This window comes from Melanotaenia boesemani, chromosome 9, assembly GCF_017639745.1.
Source record: "Melanotaenia boesemani isolate fMelBoe1 chromosome 9, fMelBoe1.pri, whole genome shotgun sequence".
Classification (NCBI taxonomy): domain Eukaryota; kingdom Metazoa; phylum Chordata; class Actinopteri; order Atheriniformes; family Melanotaeniidae; genus Melanotaenia; species Melanotaenia boesemani.
In genome coordinates, this window is record NC_055690.1 from 18,934,232 (window position 1) to 18,956,291 (window position 22,060).

General features: G+C 36.5%; 1 protein-coding gene across 8 annotated transcripts in view; it reads right to left on the bottom strand.

Moving 5' to 3' along the window:
* LOC121646731 (syntaxin-1A-like) overlaps positions 1 to 22,060 on the bottom strand; it is a 68,947-nt gene that overhangs the window by 4,803 nt on the left and 42,084 nt on the right. For 4 of the 8 annotated variants that reach the window (XM_041995905.1, XM_041995907.1, XM_041995909.1 and 1 more), the window contains exons 4-8: positions 16,385 to 16,459; positions 12,463 to 12,536; positions 11,930 to 12,038; positions 1,536 to 1,609; positions 1,299 to 1,433 (exon numbers count right to left, since the gene is read on the bottom strand). In XM_041995905.1, the coding sequence (XP_041851839.1) occupies positions 1,299 to 1,433; positions 1,536 to 1,609; positions 11,930 to 12,038; positions 12,463 to 12,536; positions 16,385 to 16,459 (467 nt within the window). Of the gene's footprint in view, positions 1 to 204; positions 1,434 to 1,535; positions 1,610 to 11,929; positions 12,039 to 12,462; positions 12,537 to 16,384; positions 16,460 to 22,060 lie in introns of all 8 variants that reach the window. The other 4 variants (XM_041995910.1, XM_041995911.1, XM_041995912.1 and 1 more) reach the window with 4 other exon arrangements.

Genomic DNA, 22,060 nt, shown 5'->3' on the forward strand with positions numbered 1-22,060 from the left:
CAGGAAACAGAGGAAATCAGTATTTTTATTTAAAAAAAAAAAGTATTAATCAACAAAGAACCCTTAATTTAGCAAATTCAGTATAATTTACATTTCAAGATCCTTCAACCTTTTTTTCTTTTATTCAAATGGCTATTAAAGCCAGTTTATAGAAATATTTCTTAAAGGATACCAAAGAGAAAATAAGGAATTAAGATAAATTACCTTGCTGTATTAGAAGGGAAGCAGTGTTCTTTGTTCTTTAGAGCTTAGAGTCATTGGAGGCGACAGGGTTGTGTGTTTTTGGAAAAGACAAGAAAGGAGAAAATAGAGAAAGCTGAAAAGGGTAAAACAAATTCATTTTAAATTATGGCACCCTCAGAAAGTAAAGGGAAAGTCAGTTAATTAAATCGTGAGGGGAGAAAATAAAAGAATATACAAACTACTATTCCTATTATTTCATTCTGCTGTTTTCAGCCATTTGGTAAATTGTTTTTCATATACTATTTTCCACACAAATTCCATTTCTGATAAGACAAATCTCAGTAAGGGTTCAGCAGCCCACTCACACATGCAGCTACATATGCCAGCAGGCTTGCAGATTAACTTGAAGCACTTCACTGAGGAGAGAAGAATCAACTCCACACAAGTTTACAAAGAGCATAAATGCTCAATGACTCAAAATGTACAAAGCCAAATCATTTGATACTTAAGGTTTGTTTATAGTTAAACACTTTAAAAAAACTGTGACTAATTCATCTTTCAGCTCAGAAATTTCACATGAGAGCAATTTAAAAAAAAAACTGTCATGATGGCAGAAATCCCAAATTCTGCCATCAGAACAAAAAGCCAACCCAGTCCTGAACCAAACGTTATCTGCCCTCCAAAATCTGTCTAATTTTCCAAACAGATATTAAATTCCCAGATGGAGCTAAAATCACATATTCCTTCCAACTCTGCTGCCATAAACAGTTCTAAATTTATACCGATACACTTAACAACACTTAACAACTTGTCTGTTAAAAAAAACAAACCTGCTAGTTTCTGTCTACAGTGCAGTTGTTGGATAGTCAAAGGTGAGAAGCAGCAGCGGCTGTAGGAAACTGGTTAATGATTTCAATGTGTATTAGACAGGGAACCTTTTCAAAACCACAATTATGTGTGTAGAAACTCAATATAACTTATTATTAATAGTCATGAACTTATAAGCATCATTAGCATTTGCAGGTTTGTTTGATGAGCATTTGGCAGAGCCCCAAACAGCACAGCTGTAGGAACACACACACAGAGGGAGAAAGAGAGAGAGAATCAGTTTTCACCTGGCTCTCCACAAGCATGGCCATGTCCATGAACATGTCGTGAAGCTCTCTGATACTGTTCTCCAGCTTGATGATCTCATTATGCCGCGTCTCAATCTCATTCATTGCTTGTTGTGTGATATTGTCCATGATTATCTGAGAAGGTATAATACAAAAAAAAATGGTAGGAGAGTGGCAGAATTTGATTGAAAATCTGATATACATTTGCATTCATTTTGCATTTGTTGGATCACTTACCCCAGAGGTGAAGATAGCTGGATTGTCACTCTCCAACATGCTTTCTAGCTCCTCATTTGTTGTGTTTCGCCCAGCTAACAGAGAGCAGGAACATGTGTGTTTATATTAATAGATTTGCTAAATTGCTTTGCCCCAAAGTAAGAAGTGGGAATGCAGTGAAACTGCATTTAGGTTCTTTAGACTCAGGCATTGAAAATCAATTTAAGTATCACTAATAAAACACCCTGGGTGCTAATAACCACCCTCATCCTCCCATATGTTTCTTTAACGGTCAATTAGAAAGAGCTGCTTCTTTTTATATCACATGCTCACTTTTTCTCTGTCCATCTGTCTCTTACATTGAAACTTTATTCCCATGTGTCTGAGAGCGGTGACGATCGTAATAACATGGTTTGTGCCAGAACACAGTCAGAGCATCTTTTACAAGAGTAACAAATTATGCAATAATAGAAAAAAAAAAAACTCAGAAAAACACAACAATTGCAGATTATATCAATCTGGATCATCAGAGATTATAACAACTTACTGATTTAAATGTTAAATTGTCACATATTTGTTTTTCCCAAATACTTAATTGAATAGGCCTGCAATGTAATGTTCAGAAAGAAACTACCCAAACCAGACCAGTTCCAGCATTTACAGGTCAACAGTTCTAACATCAGAGTGAATTTGTGCCTGAAGCTACCAGCTTTGCAGTTCAGACATTTTATTGTATCTTATCCAGATCTTTTCACATTTGCCAGTCAGGCATTACACATTTTCTCCACATAGATAAGGTCAGGTCCAGCAGCATGTCAGGTTGATATGAAAATTAATAATGGTGTAGGATCTTTTCAATGAGACATATATTAGATTTTTTCCTCTAAATATCTCTTTGTTAAGGTGGACTGAGGTGGGAAAAAAAACTCAGACACATTAAAATATCTGTTACATATTAACATCTCTCTCCCAAACATAACCCAGGTGTCACTGGCCTCCAGTGTTAGAGCAAAGATTTACTAAAGTTTTACTTTCAAAAGTCACAACAGGTCATGTGTCAAATGTTAGAAATATATTTTATATCCAGTCTACAAATCAGTTTTGGTATTTTATCTCATCCAATCAGACATTATTTGTGTTGCACCTAAATGCAACAAAAAGTGTATAAAGTAAATAAAAATGCAAATAAAAATTCATAAAAACTGTATATATATATATACATATATATATATACATATATAAACTGTCCCCTCGCCGTCTGTGGGCGGTCTCATCCATTCAAGCTCGGGTCCTCTACCAGAGGCCTGGGACCTTGAGGGTTCTGCGCAGTATCTTTGCTGTTCCTAGGACTGAACTCTTCTGGACCGAGATGTCTGAAGTTTGTCCTGGGATCTGCTGTAGACACTCTTCCAGTTTGGGGGTTACTGCCCCGAGTGCTCCGATGACTACGGGCACCACTGTGTCCTTCACTTTCTAGGCCTTCTCAAGTTCTTCTTTCAGGCCTTGGTATTTCTCCAGTTTCTCATGTTCCTTTTTCCTGATGTTGCAATCGCTTGATATTGCGATGTCGACCACAACGGCTTTCCTCTGCTGTTTGTCCATCACCACAATGACTGGCTGGTTTGCCATTACCATTTTGTCGGTGTGGATCTGGAAGTCCCACAGGATCTTAGCTCGGTTATTCTATATCACCTTTGGAGGTGTTTCCCACCTTGACCTCGGGGCTTCCAGTCTGTACTCCACATAGATGTTCCTGTACACTATACCAGCCACTTGGTTATGATGCTCCTTGTACCACCTGGGGTCTTGTCTTGTATGGTAGATCTGGGCCTCTAGTGCTCAAGGCCTGCTCCTGTGCAGCTATGATCAGTGCCTCTGTGCTGTCCTTCAGTTCAGCCTTTTCTAGCCTTTGGTAGGATTTCTCGATATCAGCCACTTATATATATTAGTGCTGGGCATGTTAACGCGTTAATTGCGCGTTAACGCAACGCCTAATTAACGGCGTTAATTTCTTTAATCGTGCGTTAATTTTTTTTTTTTTTTTCTTTCTGGCCGCTGGTTTTGATGACAGAAACATGCGTCCATGTCTCTCTTCTCTGCTGCAGCGGTGCGTCCGATGTAATCAGGAGAGAGCGGGTTTAATAAAATGAAGAGACGTTTTCTGTCTGGAAGTTAAGAAAGAAGAAGAAGAACCGACTTTTCTCTTTGTCAAAATGCACGCAGATGGACAGAACATCGTGATTTTTGGACGGGAAACTTTTTATGTATTTTTTTTTTTTTTAATAAATACGGTTTTAATTTTTGCAAGACAGCAAAGGTAAGACATGCTTTCTCACTTTTACAAACGTGCAGCATAAATCGGGCCTTCTTCTGCCTCTGGTTCGGTGAATCTTGGTCATAGCGAGATGAAACTTCCAGCTGTGGAATCTGTGAGATGTGAGCTTTCAGTAGAGGAGTCGTTTGTTCGTGTTCATGCCGTGGGGTGGACAAGGGGAAACATCTTTTGTGTTTACATATTTTTCGGACTTTGTGCAGCTGCTCTTTAAATTGTTGTCTTAACTGTGTTTGGTGGTGATAGAAATGGTTTTACTGAGCTGGTAGCTGAGATTCTGGACTTTCTGTGGATACCACACATGTTTATAGTTACATCTACAGACCTGACGCTACACCCGGAACGAGATGTTAACCCCTTAACTCCTGGTAGCGGAGGCTGCAGGTGCAGTCAAACAAAAAATTAAAGTTTAGAGAATTTATATGCCAGAAATCTGGATAATGAAGCACTGAAGGTGCATGGATGGAAGTTATTGTGCATATTGTGAATATTTCTCTCTCCTCACCATCTAGAAGCTGTGAGATTCTAATCCTGCTTTCTGTCTGTTCACCTGATGCTGATATTCATCACATATTGTTCCTTCTGTGTTTAGAAGGACGCAGCTTCACAGCTTTAAATTCATCCTGCTGACTTTTTACCTTTTAGTTTGTAAATCCTGAGGATTTCATCCTTCCTTCTCATAAATATTCGGTTTTATAAATATATATGAAGAAATATTTTAACTGTTGCTGTTTAAAGAGAAAACTGATGCTAAATCTGTTTATGTGTTTAGTGCAGGGGTCTGCAGCCTTTCCAATCCAAAGAGCCATTTTTCCCTCAGCCAGCTAAATAAAACTCCTTTAGAGACGCAAATGTTACCAGACTTTTCAAAAAAGTCAGCTTAATATATATTTTTAATAAAGAGCCACCATAGGATATTTGTAATTTTTGAAGAACCACATTTTTCATTTCAATTTTTAAGGTTTTAAAATAAAGGAACCACATAAAACCTTTATAAAAAGAGGATAGACAGACTTTCTTCTAAGGGATGTAGATATTTGTGGAAAATGCTGTAAAAAAAAAAAAAGTCCCTGGTTTTCAACCTAATGACAAGAACGATAGATTTAAAAAAATATTTTAGCCACGTATTTAGAGGCATTGTGGAAGGTCCAGAGTTGCAGGTTAAACACCCCTGATGTGTGTTAGTAAACCAAAATTTAGTGCATTTTCTTTATATAGCTGTAGGCCTTCTTTTAAAGGAAAGAGACATTGTGCGCGTAACGATGCGATTAATTGCAGCATGTCATGCGATTAATCGCGATTAAAAATTTTAATCGTTGCCCAGCACTAATATATATATATATATATATATATATATATATATATATATATATATATAAAACAATCATTACAAACATCTTAGCCCACATCCCACCAGCTCCAACACATTAAGGGGTTTTGTTAACTGAGAAAAATCCATCAGAATTCTCTCTTCTGAATCTCAAAGATTTGTTTAAGGAAGATGAAGTAGTAGTATTTCTGCCCTCTGTCACATTGACTTTAAATGACCACAATTTCTTTATCAAAATGTATAAAGAACAGTCTTGATGACAACCGTTCGCTGCAATCAGTTGATTTTATTGTATTTGCTGATGGTCTGACTGAAGTTAACAAAATTAGCATTGGCTGATGCCAGTGATAGCTCGACTGTACTGTATCTGTGTATCTCTACCAATAACAATAAATAAATAAAAAAAATACAGCTAAGTAAAACCAACTAAATTTCACAAATGAATGGTAAAAAAAAAAAATTAAAAACCTAAAATTCAATTTAAAAAGAAGGCTTTTAGTTAACTTTTAAAAACATCAACAATTCAGGATGGCTGGTCCACAGATGTGGAGAAGAGACAGACACTGAACCATGGTTTTTAGTTCTTACTTACTTATGGCCCAATTTAGGAGGTCTCATGATTGAACATTTCAGCAAACTCTTCTTCAGTCTTTTCTTCAGTCATTAATTTCAGGTAGTTAATCTTTTACACTGCAGACAGTTTGACTTCTAACAGTAGGGAAAGCACAGGTGTAGTATAATTAATAGTGACTGTATTCCAAAAGCACATGCTGACTCATTGTCATAGGAACCATTTCAGGGAAGAAAGCATTAATTCTATCTGTGCTTTCCCTGTAGGCCCCTATGAATATAATTTAGCAGAATAAAAGGGCAAAATTTCTCTCTAAAATGTGCTTCAATAAATCTTTGAAGAAACAAAGAGTTAAAAACCCATGTAAAGTACAGTTATCTCGAATTTAATATAATTAAAGAATTCGAGTAAATCTATTCAATACTGTTCATGACAGGGTTTTGACCTAATAGGTAGGCTCTCACATTGGATACCCCACAGGGGGTGGGCGCAGAGCAGGGTGCAAATGCAAAAATCACATCCAAGTTCAGAACAACCAAAAAGATATCCAGAAAGTACTTTTCATGCTGCAGACTTAGATGCAGGATGGATCTGTCAAGCTGTCAATGGAAAGACCTGGCATTACTTTCACTGCGCAGAAGGAGACGAGCTGCAGCTAAAAGGGTGTTGGTTGATAATATCCCCAGGGCATGAAAGGTACTTGGAGAGTTTTGGCTTATCCAATCTGCACCTGTATAGTGACCGCCTCCATGTCTATTCTAGCTTGGGTAGGGAGTAATTCAACAGCCTGTTGGGGAATGTCACCGAAACTTACAAAAATGAGAGCTAACTTTAGAGAGATTATACCCAAGTACCCAAGTTGAACCTATTCTAATTTTAGTGCAGAGCACACAGACAAAATGCCTGATCTTGTGCTGATTTATTCTCACGCCACCCAACACATAGACATGAAAAAGTTTGGAAGCAGAGTACATAAAGGAGACCCTTTATGAAATGTTGAAATGTTCAGTTACAGTAAAGAAGATGTTTTACCTTTCAGGGTGGTTCACTGGGAAGTCTTTCTCAATACACTTAAAAGAACAAAAACTTTAGCTTGATGATAAGTAGCTAGAGACCTCAATCTGTTATGATGAAGTAATTTAAGCCCATTCAAACCAAAACTTCTAAGGAAAATTTCTATAGTCCGTTTAGAGAAATAATTTGACATTTCAGTTTAAATGCTTATCAGCAAAGTTTAAAAAAATGTGGCCAACACTAAACTAGCTGCTGTTGCTGCAAGTTGTGTCACTGTAGTTAGACAGGTTTAGAAGTGCTTCTGGGCTAATTGTAATAGCTTTAGAAAGAGATTAGTTACTTTTTTCTCTCTCCCATTCACAGCAAAGACATGAGAGTGATCAGTGAAACTTAACTTTGTCACATATTGCTCTACTTTCTAAAATGTGGACTCCCAACAGCTTTGGCTCATTCAAAACATTAGATGCAAAAAAAAAAAAAAAAAAAAAAAAAAAATCAGAGTGTGTGTGAGAATGTGGGGTGCTGTGTATGTTCCAGGCTTGGCACTTGGTGTAGTGTCCTTAGTGGCAGAGCAAGTACATTGATGGTGAGTGATAGGCTAATGGTCGGGAGTCGGGCCCAATGATTGCCTTCACCATCAGAATACTGATGAAGCTGCTGTCTAACATTTACCAGTGAATGATTGTTCAATTCTCTATACATTTACAAATCATACTGCGAATAATTCGAAATTTTTATTCGCATCGAACCAGAGAATTTCATTAAGGTGTGATTAAGTGTGCATACATTTTCATTACCATGCTTAAAAATCTATTTATGTTCAGTAATTATGATTTGCAGGTTGACAAATGAGTGGATGGAGGCAGCTCACAAACACACAAACAAAGATGTTATGGTGCTATCCTGTCCCATTTATCTCACTTCCTACACACATACACACATTTTTTTTTTAAACCATGACAGGCTCTGAGGCTCTGAGGGAGGCTCTTATTTGTTACCATGGAGACCCAAACCCTGAAAAGCCTAGTATGAAGCCAAGAAGTCTCACTACAGTTATAGTGTTTATAGGCTATTAAATCATTAATACAACGCTGCTACCATTAACAGCATTATTTAATTTCCAGTGTTATGCAACATAGATGATGCAAGATCCCAGAGGAGCAGAATGAGGAGTAAAAGATGCAGGTAATTTTCATGATTCTGTCCGTGGCTTTTAGATGGTCATATGAATAAGGAAAGTGTGGGGAATCTCCTTTCAGCTTCTGCCTATTTGCACACATGCAGGCTGAATAATTAAGTTACAAAGACAGGTTGTGGTGTCTTCCCTCTGGCATTGTGGGTGTGTCACACCCAACTGAAGAAAAGTCTGCTGAGAAATAAAATAAAACAATCAAATGCCAGAGAGACCCATGCATGGGGATCTAATCTACTCTGCGGAGGTGACTGTCTTAAAAGCTTCTCAACAAAATTAACCTCTATGGTCTTCTTTTGCTCCCCGTCTTCTAATTTTGCTATGTTGTTTTTTTTAAATGAATTGATCCAGGTGCATACATTATTGACATGCTTAGTCCTCACTCTTACAAATATGATACATATTTTGAATGTGGTCTGTTGTAGAAGGACCCAGTGGACCTTTGCAAACAGGCCAAGATGATGAAATTTACAAGATAAATGCCTCAGGGCCTAGTCTTAAAGGGTTAAAACTCTCACCACCATGTTTGACAACTTTTACGGTCAATGCTTGGGTCATTTTTGTCCTAGTCTAAGTGTTGATGGTGTTTATAGTTGTACTCATTAGAAAGAATATGCAGACTCTTGAGCTTGTTCTCATGACCTTATATGAGCCACAACAAGCAACTGCTGGAGCAAACTGTCCTATCTACTCTCTATCTTCTGCTACTCCTTTCTGAAATAAATGCTGCTTTTATATGGTGCAAAAATCAATAAAACATTTGCAAGAACTATAATAAAACATTTAATGATTACAGATCACCTTAATTATCATAAACAAACAAAGACCAAAGATTAAATACCTTATGAATATGAGTTTTTAGTTGATAATGCCACCACATAAAAAAATCTTGGACATGGCTTTATAGGATTTTTCTATCATGTGAGCAGCCACAGAATATGGTCAAAGCTAGACCCAGTCACAATTCTTGCTTGGTCCACTTGCCTGTTCTCCACCATTATATCACCCTAACCCCCAAAATTGATAGTGCCACTTTATCCTTACAAAATGAAAGAGTAGGACCAAAGGGAGGGATACAGATTTGGCACAAGTCTTTGGTGTCATGCCCATACAAAAATCAAGTTAGGTATGGGCATGAACAATTTTCAGCTTAACTTTCAACAATATTTCAGAACTATTATTGCTGCAGTCCTAACTGGTACTGTAAGTCATGCAAATTGGGATCAAAATTCTGCCTGAACATAATGTTCACATTATGTCACAGTGTTTCTTTCTTGTTTCGTTTATTTCCGCACACAGCAGGTTTTAGTGGAGGTGAACGGGAAAAGGGAGATGCAGCATGGGAATCAATACTAAGTCTGACAGACCAGATAATGTTTCTCTCTGTGTGTGACATACCCCTACTGATTCACACACTATTTAGTCAAAGGTGTTGGAACAACAGAGACATGACCGTCTCGCCATATAACCCTGAAAGAATTCGACCTTATTGGATCAAAGTATTAACTGAATGTAACCAGAGGGTAAAAACTGAAGAACTGTGAACATTTGTGAACAGCCTGAGATTATCTTTTCTGTCTTTGTGATATACTCGTAATTTCCCCTGTCTTCTGTGCTTTTATTCAATCTATGTGTGTCTAATCCCTTCCTGGGTGACAAGTGAGATCAGCAAAGGCCTCCTGTGACTCCACCAGCTGACAAATCAAATCCAAATGGATCTGGGGGAACTCAAGGAAAAAGTGACTCAGGTGTGTGTTTAACTCGGTGTGTTAGCCTTTTGATCAACCCCAGAGTACCATGAGCACTATTGTTTTTTGAGTGAGCTGCATTTAGAGTACATATACAGGGTGGAGTTCACACATACAAACTGGCTGCATGTGTCCACTCTAAACTGACAGATGGCCAGGGGAAATTATATCTATGCCAAGCAGCCTGCTACATAACTGCCTTTGCTCTCCTCTGCCATTAACCACTAAATGACTCATGTTGTTGGTTTCTGGATGCATGTGTGCTTTGTATATAAGGCGACTATTTCATGGTGACTGTTAGGGGCAGCTGGTGTGGTGCAGACTGCCAGGATGACGCAGCAGAGGCCGAGTCAGTTGGCTGGTCCAGGAGCCTGAGGCTTGCAGCTAATACCTGTCAAATCACATTATACATACAGTGTAACACGAGTGAGAGGAGCTCAGATCTGAGCTGCAGTAACCTGGCATGTGCATGGGTGTTGGTGGTATATGTTTTGTGGGAAGTGGTTTCAATATGAGAGAGATTGTTTTGGAAGAGTACAGTTGGCAAATTTGAAATAAAATATGAAAAAGTATGGATGATAACCCGAAACATCTCTATCAAATATATGCTCTTTGTTTTGTTTAATATATTTTATCACATATTAAATTGGTAAAAGATGGCTGTACTTACTTGCTTTCATAAATAAGTATTTGCATTCATTATAAATACAACAGACAGTGAATAAGCAACACAAACTCTGAACAAACAAATGGACTTAATATATTTGTGCAAGGTTTGTATGTTTACAATTTGTCAATCTGTAGAATGAATAACAAATGAAAAACTCTAAAGCTCGTTGGTTATTGTAAAGCTTTAAAAAAACAGAAATGGAAAGATAACATGCTAACTTGTAGCTAGCTTGAATTACATAGATTAATTTTGTGCAGCTGAATCAGCTAAAATGATTCAATCAAGCGATGAATGTGGTAATGTTGTATAGTTTGCCATTTGATAATTCTTAGCAGGAGAAGTCATAGTAGATGCGAATGTATGTGAAGAAGCAGCCATATGTAGGCAATTAGTAATTATCCTTTTTCAGCAAAAGCAAAGAGAAAAAAAGCCCAGCCCCAAAATTAAATATCTCTTTCATTGCTGCTCATTGTCTAACTCTTCCCCAATTTTCACAAAATTTAAGTTTTTATTTATTGGATAATCTTGCTTCCAGTTCAGCGCTTAAAGCAATTAAATGATATATGGTTTAATTTAGTTGGTTTTCTTCTTTTACCTTCAAACACAGAACTAACTGGGTATAGAAACTTAGATGTTGGTGGTGGATCCTTTGGGTGATGTAGAGGAGGGCCTTTGGGGATTGGGTTTGTTCATCTCATGAATGTTATGTGATTGCTTTTTCTGCTTCGATGCTGTACCTGAGCAGCTTTTGAAGTCTGGCATACATATTGGCCCACTAGTAAAAAAAATCTTACTGTCAAGGAGTCCCATTGCCACAAGGAAAATTAGCTTGGACTACAACATGGCTTAGGTGGGTGGTAAGTGTCAAAGTAATATTGACATTACCCAAGATTTCGCAGCAAAGGACTGCGTTCACCATTACCTGTCAGTGGTTTTAATGTTGTGGCTGATGTGTATATTTTATGCCTGAATAACAAAAATTCAACATTTGACTTTTAACAGGGAAGATGGGGACGCTTTAAATGAGGATAAAAAAAATAAGCAAAGAAATACAGAAAAAAATAATACTGTCTTTTCTTAGTCAGACAGGACTAAAGTTAATTATACTTGCACAGTAAGAATTTACAGTGCAGTTTATAGGAGCAGATCCAGCCCTGAAGGTGGGTAAAAGATCTGACAAACTAAGAACAACGACAGTAAAAAATAAAAAAAAAAAAAAAAGAAAGAAAAAAGCATGGAAGAAGACAGACATTTGATCCCCTCTGCTGAAAAATACATTATGATCATAAGCATAGCATCTGGCACACCTGAAATATTAGCAGTAATTATTTTCTGTCATTTTACGATATTACTTTGAATAAAAGATGCTGGTTTGCAAATGACAAATATTATTAGAATGAATGCTGAATGAATCTGATGAAATGCTTACTTAAAAAAAAGGAAAAACAAAGAAATACTACACAACTGAAAGCACATGTTGATGTTTTTGGATTCATGCATGAGTGTGTCTGCAGTCACTGTGACAAGTGGAAATTGTTTTTGTCTCGCTGGTACTCACTGATCTCCAGCTGTCTCTGAATGCGTCCCTTGCAGCGCTCCCTGTAGTCTGACTGGGTGGTGTTGTATTCTGACATCACCTCAACAAACTTACGAGACAGTGTGGAGTGCTGGAATGACAAAAAACACTTCATTAATGCTAGCAGTAGACAAAAGATTCACAGTTAAATTCAAAGTTAAATAAACAAATGGTGGCAATAACACACAACTAAATGTGATTGTACTGCCTACATAATGCTAATAATTAGACACTACAACACCCAAAACAGAAAGTAGATACTTTTTACTTTTACTTTTACTTTTTGAGAATCAAAGATTTTGTGATATCAAACTAGCAGTTTGATTAATTAAAAGTGCTTCTATTAAAGTTGTGAGTGGTCTTCAGCAGGATATTTGACACATGTAAGCATGTTTATTTTAAAATGTGAAACTAACTACAACACTACACTGAGCTCTAGCATTAGACTTACTGAATATTTTTTTACTATGCAGTGTTTCACTGGACTAGAGGTATATCTGTTACTTGAAATGTACCTGTGTTTTACGTATCCTCAAGTCAGCTGATGACCTGTTCTGCCCCTCTTCTTGCTCTATGGTTTGCTGGATACCTGGAGAGAAAAAACAAAAATAAACACTTACTCACCAGAAGATGGCTAACCTTGCAAAGTATTAAAGAAAAAGAAAAGAAAAGAAAAAGTAACTTCCTCTGCTGGTTTATTACATCAAATCTTATATTTATTTTTGACTGTAATACAGTTGTAATAAAGTTATCGTGGAAACAAAAGAAATATTAAAAGTGAGCAAATATAGAAATATATTAAGATATAAAAAAATCAATAGGCTATGCAAATACACACATAACCTAAAAATGTAGAATAGTTGAATAATTTCTAAATTTATATATATATATATATTTTTTTTTTTTTTTTTTTTTTTTACTGATTACAGCAGTTTGGTCCTCCATTGAGGCCTGGCATGTCTTCAACAGGTCTCTGCTCAGCCAGCCCAGACTCTATTGCTTCAGTAACTCTATAGTCTAATGATATTCTATTTAAAATAAATCATCTTTAGCATTAAGTCATTTTGCCTGGTTTAAATTTGTTTTTTGTCCCTTGTTCTGTGGCTCTTCACTGGAACCACTACAATGCCACAGGAGGCTGGGAATATTCTCACCATATTTCACGGTCAGTAGTTATTAAACACTGACACCCACATCTTGACACCTTGTCAGCCTTTCACAAATCTAATTCCAGTTCAACACCTGCAAATCAGGGGACAAAGTCTAGATATAAAACTATAATTATAGCGTGAACAATGTCATTATCTTCAAGTATAATAATGTGGAGAGATTACTTAAACGTGAGAACTTTTATGTATATCTACATAAGACAAATATCAACTTATCAAACATAATCATTACTTACATGTCAGTATGATGGCTTTGCTTTTTTATTATTATTACTATTAATATTTTTTTAATAAAGAATTTGTTCTTTCAAAAGAGCTGCTTTAGAGCATAACTTTACCATGTTGTTTTCAGTTTCTTTTATATTGTCGTGAATCTGTCACACAAACCTGATGAGTCTGATAAAGGGTTACCGATGTCAGGTATATGTGACAGATTATGTATCTAAAAAATAAACTAAAAACTGGTTTATAACCATGTTGGTCAAAAATGAAAAATGAAGTGAAATGTCAAAGCTTGAGGCTGTATGTACTGTACAACTCCCTGTTTACATTATCACCTTAAGGTGACTTGCTTCACCAATATTTTTTAAGTCCATATCATATCTTGTTAGGCTTGTGATTTCATCACATAAACCATGATCATACTTGATACATGGCATCACCTCAAAGCCTCTGCAGAATATACGTATTCAGCTTCATCCAAATATTAACATCATATTATAAATCAGCCCAGAATATAATATCTGTTTCAAGGCAGATATAATATTGATTGTTCTTGGAAAACACACAATGTATTTGATTTACTTTGATGTATTCAGTGATTTTAGTTTTTAGAGAATTTGTTAAATGGAACCTCTAAAATCTAATCGGTAATCTAGGTATATGGGCTGTTTTTAATAAAATGTTTACAAGTCAAAATTTTCAAGTCTCATTTTAATAGACATATAAAAATTCAACTCCATCATTTATATCAGTGGCCCCGTAATTGGCGGCCAGCAAATTTGTGGTCCCCAAACTGTGACTATCACAGTGGCTAAGTTTCCACACCGAGTCCACTGTGGCGCTTCTTGTGAATAACTTAGGATTTTAACGGTGAAAAGCAACATTAACGTAATAATATTTGATTTAATATTTATTTCTTTCCCGAAGTGACCATGGTATCAGCGGGATAAGGCCCTTTGAGGTGTCCATTATCATAAATTAATGGACTTCGCAGAGGCGTGAACCGTACGACGGAACAAACCTTGAATGACTGGAGAAGTACGCACTATGCTGAAAACACAGAACACTGCCTTTAAATCTGGTAAAGCAGCAGCTCTAAGATCAAATCTCAACAGTGCCATGAGCAAAGCAAAGTGCGCCCATGACCTCAAAATCCAGAGGTTTTCCACAACCCAAAGAACACCAGGAAAATGTGGCATGGCATCTGAGTGATCACAGTGGAACTACAAGGGACCCCAAGCTCCCGTCAAGGATGACACGAACTTCTTAAATGACCTCAACTATTTTCTTGGCAGGTTTGACATGCTAAACACCACCCAATGAGAAAAACAGCACCACAGCCAGATGAGCAGGTACTGCAGCTTGAAAAATCTGATGTCCACAGGACCCTGAAAAATTAAAAAACATCAGTAAGGCAGCAGAACCAGATAACCCGGGAAAGTACTCAGGGAGCTTGCGGACCAGCTGGCGTCTATTTTGATGGACATTTATAACACCTCCCTGAACCAGGCCACTGTACCATCATGGTGCAAGCAGGCCACTATCATACCAGTGCCAAAAAAGTCCTCAATAACCAGCCTAAACGAATATTGCTCTGTAGCTCTCCTGTTATAATGATGAAGTGGTTCAAGAGACTGATGAAGTAACAGCCCAAACTGCTATACAAAGTTTACAATTTCATCTGTACTCCACCAGAGCCTTAACCACCTGGAGGAGAAGAACACTCATGTTTGAATGCTGTTTGTTGATTTCAATTCTGCATTCAAAACCATCATTCTCTGGCATCTGGTAAGCCAACTGGCACCCCTGGGCTTTAAGACTACCTTGTGTAACCGGATCCTGGACTTCCTCTCTTACAGGCCCCAGTCTGTGTGTGTTGGAAAGAGCAACTCCTCAGTCATCACCCTGAGTACTGGCTCTCCTCAGGGCTGTGTCCTGAGTCTGTTATTTTTGATGACACACAGCTGCTTTGCCAGGTCTCCTACTAATCACTTCAAGAAGTATGCAGATGATACTACACTAGTGGGCCTGATTTGGAACAAAGATGACCGGGCCTGCAGAGAGGACGTGCTGCATCTAGCTGTCTGATGAGGGAGGAACAATCTTGTCCTGAAAGTCAACAAAACAAAAGAACTCATTTTTGACTTTAGGAGGAGCCCACTCCTTCACTCACTGATTATTAACAACACAGTAGTGGAAGTGGTAGAAAGTACAAAATTCTGCAAGTTCCTAGGGATGCACATAAGAAACAAACTATCCTGGACTCAGAACACCATGTCTATGATAAAGTGAGAACAGCAGCATTTGCATTTCCTTTGCAGGATAAAAAGGATTCATATGCCTGCCAATATCCTCACCACTTTCTGCCAGAGCACCATAGAAAGTATATTGACTAACGCTGTGTGTCTATGGTGTGGCAGCTGCACATCTATTCAATGTTAGTTGCTATGCATACCTTTTATACTTATAGCTGTATATTTATGTGCAAACATATAAACGGTCCTGCTAAGAAGGTTAGCAGCAGTGCTAGCTTAGCTAAGTCAACTTTCTCCATGTAATCAAGGAGGAGATTGTTGCATATTTGTGACATTAAACCAAGGACTTAGCAGCACATAAATACACAGTTACAAGTAAAAAATTCTTCCTTTCCAGGTCACACGTAAGTGTTACAGTTGGGGTCCATGAAAATCTTTTCTGGGATCAATTAGATGTCATATTGCCTTTTAGTTAGTAAGTCTAAACAATATGAAGTGTCACAGATTCAGACAAGCTATAAAGCATCTAGAACTAGATGCCTGTGACATTTGGCTTCATTGAAAGATTTAATTAGCTGAGCACAACAATTAACAAAAGGGCGTTTAAATAGTGTGTTCTCAGTCAACTTTAGATACGATCTGATCCATGCTCAAAGTTTTCATTAACATTGTTTTTTTAAACTGAACCTTGTATGTTTTGCAAATCCTGTAAAGTACAAAAAAAGCATCAACAAAATCTTACTTTGCAGGAAATAATTAGTGGCAGCCCTACAGAGAAAAAAAAAGGTTACCTTTTAATTTAGAGCGTACTTTGTTGGCCAACTTCTTGATGTCTGCCATTAGATCCTCAAGCTCGGCTTTAGTTTCTAAGAAGAAGAGAAGAGAGGAATTAGTAGACTCATTTAAACGACATAAACACACCCCTAAAATTCACCCATATGCACAAACCAATGTGGGAGTCAGTTTCACAGAGACAGAATCAATGCTGACACACAAAGACTGACACTCAACCCAATAATTCATCAGCATCAGTTTGCAGCTGTACAACTTGAGGTTCTGTTTGTACAGAACAGCAGCATTTATCTCTTTAGTCGTCATGCACATCTTGAAACATACATCATTCTGAACATTTTACAGAAACAAGAATAAAAGTTGTATGGGCAGACAGATGGGTGTACAAAATCGAGATCTGCCACTTTGGCTGTTTGTCTATGAAGTTAAATCAAAGAGGATGGAAGCACAAATTCATCTACAGAAAAAATACACACACACACACACACACACACACACACACACACACACACACACACACACACACACACACACACACACACACACACAGCCGTAAATGTTTTCTTTTTCTTCTTTTGTTTTATTTATTATTATTATTATTATTATTATTATTATTATTATTATTATTATTATTATTATTTTGCAAATAGCAATATAGATATGTTGAACTGAAGAATTGCCACTAGCCATAGCTTGAAAGAAAAAACATGTTATTGAATGACAAAACAAATATCACTTGTCCAAGGAAGAACAATCCTGTGCATTTACACAATGTTCCTCTTTATTGTGAGGATGTGAGTAATAGATAACAGTTGTCAAAAGTACCTAGGTGTTGATAAAAGTACTCTCTGACTATATAGTAAGTAAACTCTGGTTTATAATAAGGATTGGTCTGGATGACAAGAGACTGAAGAGATAATTCAGGAATTCTAGCTCTACCCTGAGGAGGCCACAAACTCAGCAAAAGAACACAGTCAAGCTGTTGCCCATCATGGAAAACACCGCCCACCCTCTGACACAGTGAGGGTCCTGAAGCTTAATCAGTGAAGAGTTCTTACACCCACAATGTAGAAAAGGGCACTTCAGCAGCCTTTTATTTATTTCCAGCTATTAAACTATGTATCCACTTTTAGACATGGAAATAATTCATTCAAATCGACAATAATTTTTTGATGTGGAGCACAAATGAAAATATATTTCATGCAAACAATTTGTTATTAAATTAATGATTTCAAATTTGTTCTTTAAGATTTTAGTTGGCCTATACATCTAGCTATCTGTCTAAACCAGGGGTCTGCAAACCTGTGGGTCCAGAGTGACAAGTGGCTCTCTGGACTTTCCACAATGGCTCTTAATACAAGGCTAAAAATACTAAAGAACTAACTGTTGTTTTTACATATAGATATAATAACAAATGCAGGTTTTTAGCATTATTTAAATTTGTTTTCATGGAATAATTGCATTGAATTACCACCACATAATGGCAAAAAAAGTACCAAAAAAGTTTTTAATCTAGTTTTTAAACTTCTTATTAGTACGTTGGAAACTATGGATCTTTTTTTTTCATATAATTTTCCACAAATATCTACATCCCATAGAAGAAAGTCTGTCGTCTTTTTGCAAAAATGTTGTTTTTCTTTATTTTAAAACATAAAAATATAAATAAAAAAGTGGTTCTTCAAAAATGACAACAAATTTCCTATAGCAGATATTTATCAAAAATTATAAGTTGTCTTTTTTCAAAAGGTCTTGTAACATTTGCGGCTCTAAACGAGTTTTATTTAGGTGGGCTGAGGGAAAAATGGCTCTTTGGATTGTAAAGGTCTTCAAGGTCAGTGGTAATATTTTTCTATAATTAAAGTGAATGCAAATATCAGTGCATGTACACACAAGATTGTTTTTCTCAATTTTCCCAATGCCATTTGACAGAACTGTTACTGCCCTGTCACTGATAGCATAGTGATTGTACTGAAAAGATGGTTTTCACCAGAAACTTGTGGGGTTCTGCAAAGCACATCTGCCTTAAATCCAAAAGACTGGTAATTTCTCCAAATAGACCTTCCTATCACCTATTGTCCAGCATTATGGGGTAACCAAAGACAACCCCTCTGCAGAACTGCACCATATTTGAAAACTACTTGATCAGAAAAGGCAGCATGGACAAACTGTGAGCACAAACTGTGAGTTTTTCTCCCCTTTCCATCTATACAAGTATGCACTTATTGATCTGGACAGACTTTTGTGTATTTCACTCAGGCTGCATGTAACATCTGCAACCTGTGAACGCAGCTTTTCTTGTTTATGGCGTGTCAAAACATACTCAAGGAACAGCAACTGGTTTTGTTGTCTATCACTGCAAAATGTACAAGAGCCCTTGATGAGCAAAAGATCACCGATACTTTTGCCATGAACTACAACAACAGACACATTATTCTGCTCTGACATCATTTGGTGAGCACAGTAAGCTCCACCCTCCCTGGCTGTAGAGCATATGTGTGTTTATTTTGGGATGTTGAATTCCAGAGTTAATACAGTTAAAAAGTTCCAATGTGTAATGTATAGACAATATAACTTTTATATATGTGACACTCATTATGATAATATAAATGGATGCAACCACTTGCCATCTGGGTATTGTTATTTGCTTTTCTATTTTGGAAACTAATTAGCAGCTTCTTACAGTCACAAAGCAACTACAAAACTATGGCAGAGAACAAATTCTGGTGCCGCCCATGTAAATATGGAGGTTACAGTTAAATATTTCCTATTACTTTAACTCTACTGCAGAGGAGAGAAGCAAAAAGTTAGTAAAACAGACTTTCAAACATTGTCTTTGTTTCTCTTTCACAAACAAAAGCTTGTGCAGATGTTATTCTTGGAAAGAGCATTGATTTACATTCTCTATGGACAGCTTAATCCAAATCTTACCCTCTAGCTCTAACTAGTACTTTATATTTTATGTTTTCAGGCTTTGGTCCCAGTAAGGACTTCAGGTCCAAATAAGGTCAAAGTTTATCCCCTTAAAAAAAGATGTGACAGGAAAGTAAACACACACTTACACACACCCAGACCTGGTAGCATTAAATAGCACTTTCACACTCAGATGATAAAACTAATTTATCATAGAAATGCCATACAAGACCCAATTGTCTATTACGTTAACAAGCTGCTGGAAGACAGACAAAAAAACTCCAGTCAGTAATCTTATTCAATCAAACTAAATTGCCTGCAGCTCTTCTTTTTAATGAGCTTATTTCTGCATGTTTCCGGCTTCTTTAAGGCTGCATAAATCACAAAGATAAATTACAGACAGTAGTAACCCTGCTGAACCAAAACTCACAGCAAACATCTGAACCCAATTATAGACAGCCTTAGTGGATAATTTGATTACACACTACGGGAGAGACTTCAGTCACCTGTACATATTCAATTATTAAAACATAATATTTGCACGTTTTTGATAAGAAAGAAGTTTTAAAAAAATGAGATAACAGTATGATCTCCTCCACTCCACTGCAATGAATCCTCTTAATGGCAGTTTGAGACCTAACACTTTGATGATAAAAAAAAACAGTCATTGCAGCCCACATGGCTGCATGTCCCACTGAGCCGAAAACAAAAAACACAACAAAAAGTGGAGAGATATCATTTTATTGTATTCACACTAAATATGACAAATTATAAATCCTAATCAGAATCAAAAGCTCATTGTTACTCACATGTTGGTGGAAGTATTGTATATTTATCGTGAATTGTACATTTTGGAAAAACCAAACTAAAAAACCTTATCACTAATAAAATACTGACAGTTCAAGATTTGGCAAAATGCAAATGTATGATCCAAAACAACCTTGGACATGTTGGCAACCACATGAAGGGCTGTATTTTAAACTAAACCATTATCTTTTCCTAAACCAAAATGAACACAACTTTGTCTCCTAAACCTAACCAAACTTTAATTTTGTTTGTAAATACGGAATAGCAAAAACTGGTTACACACGCCTTAGATTTCTAAGATTCGATCACCATTCACTCAACCTTCTACAGCAATTTAAAACTGGAGCAGAGGAACATCTGAAATCTGCAGGACAGTGGCCATTAAAGATTAGCATGACACATTCCTCTTTGGCTATAAGACCCATTTTAACCACTCAATTCTTCATTTCTGTTTATGCCTGAAGACAGTATGATAAGAAGTACACACATATGATTAAATATGATCAACTGAAAAGGAAAGATTTTTTATGAGATATTAGGAATACCAGCCTAAACCCAGGATCAGTTACGACTAGCAAAAGAACCACTTGTTCTAGTTTGAATATTTTGTTCTCACGTTGTTATTTATATACAAATTTAAGCTCATTTATGTGCATAAAGAGTAAACAGAGTCAAAAAAGCATAAAAGCCTTTCATTCTTTCATTGTAGTTATTTTCCCTTAATAAGACATGAGCTCTCCTGATAACATTATATGTGGATTTCTGAAGGGTTTCTCAAGAACTGACAACACACTGGTTTCAGCCATTCATGACATTTAAATTGAGTTATGTATTAAATCGATGGTGACATGCATAAAAACCTCATATTTCTCTTTGTTGTTTTCAATGATTTTCATAAAGCCTGCTTGCACATTCTTTTGTAGTTTTAGATGTTTGTGAACCATTATTTTTTAAAAGGTCATCCAACAGACATGAAGCTGTTTCATACCTATTAACATAACTAAAGTCAACCAACAAAAAGATCACGATAAAAAAATTGAATGTAATAACAGTCTGTTTTCAAGGTATTTTCCCACCTTTAATGTCATTCATTATTTAGTGCTGTTTTAGTCATTCAGTAGGCAACGCTTCTCTGACCCAAGGACAGGGCAAACAGCACTCTAGAAGCAAAAATGCAGCCCAGCCAGAGGCTAATCTAGAGTCTCTAGGGGCCAAAGGCAAAATTTTATTGGGGCCCCTCCAACCAGCATTCATCCCCTTTACATTAAATTATATATTTACCAGTTATATTATATTATTGATATTGTGTTGTGCTTTTAAAAATAACATGTTAACAATATCATGTAAAGTCTCTGCTGTTATAGGATTAAATTCTTCAAATGCAACTTTTGAATGTTCTGTGGCAGCTTTCATTATTTTTGTACGTATTTATACTTCATTAGATATCATTTCTATTTAATTAAACAGTGGCAATATGATTTAACATATTCTACAACATTAGATTAAACTATGTGCTAAAACCTTCATTTTACACTATAGGATTATATTTACATAAATAAATACAGTATTCAGAGGCATAAGCTCTTATTGAAACATATGCAAAATAAAATATAAATTCCACTTTCAAAGAACACACTGTAGCTTCCATCCATGAACCATAGTAATACATTATCCACATTTCTTGCCTATAAATTCTCAAACTTTACATTGTTAGCTTGATAGTTCAGCTTAACTGGGCACTGCTTTAACTTAAAAACTAAAGAGAGAGTATTAACCTAGTTATTAGTTTTAATTTTCAGCATCATGTCACCTAGGAACTTAACAGGAGAACAAACTGAGCTGCTTATGTATTATTTGCACTACTTACGACTGTCTTGATGTCGTTTTTGTCATTTTACGTCATTCTCTGTACCACTTAGTCCATTATGGATCGTGGGTAAGCTGGAGCCTATCCCAGC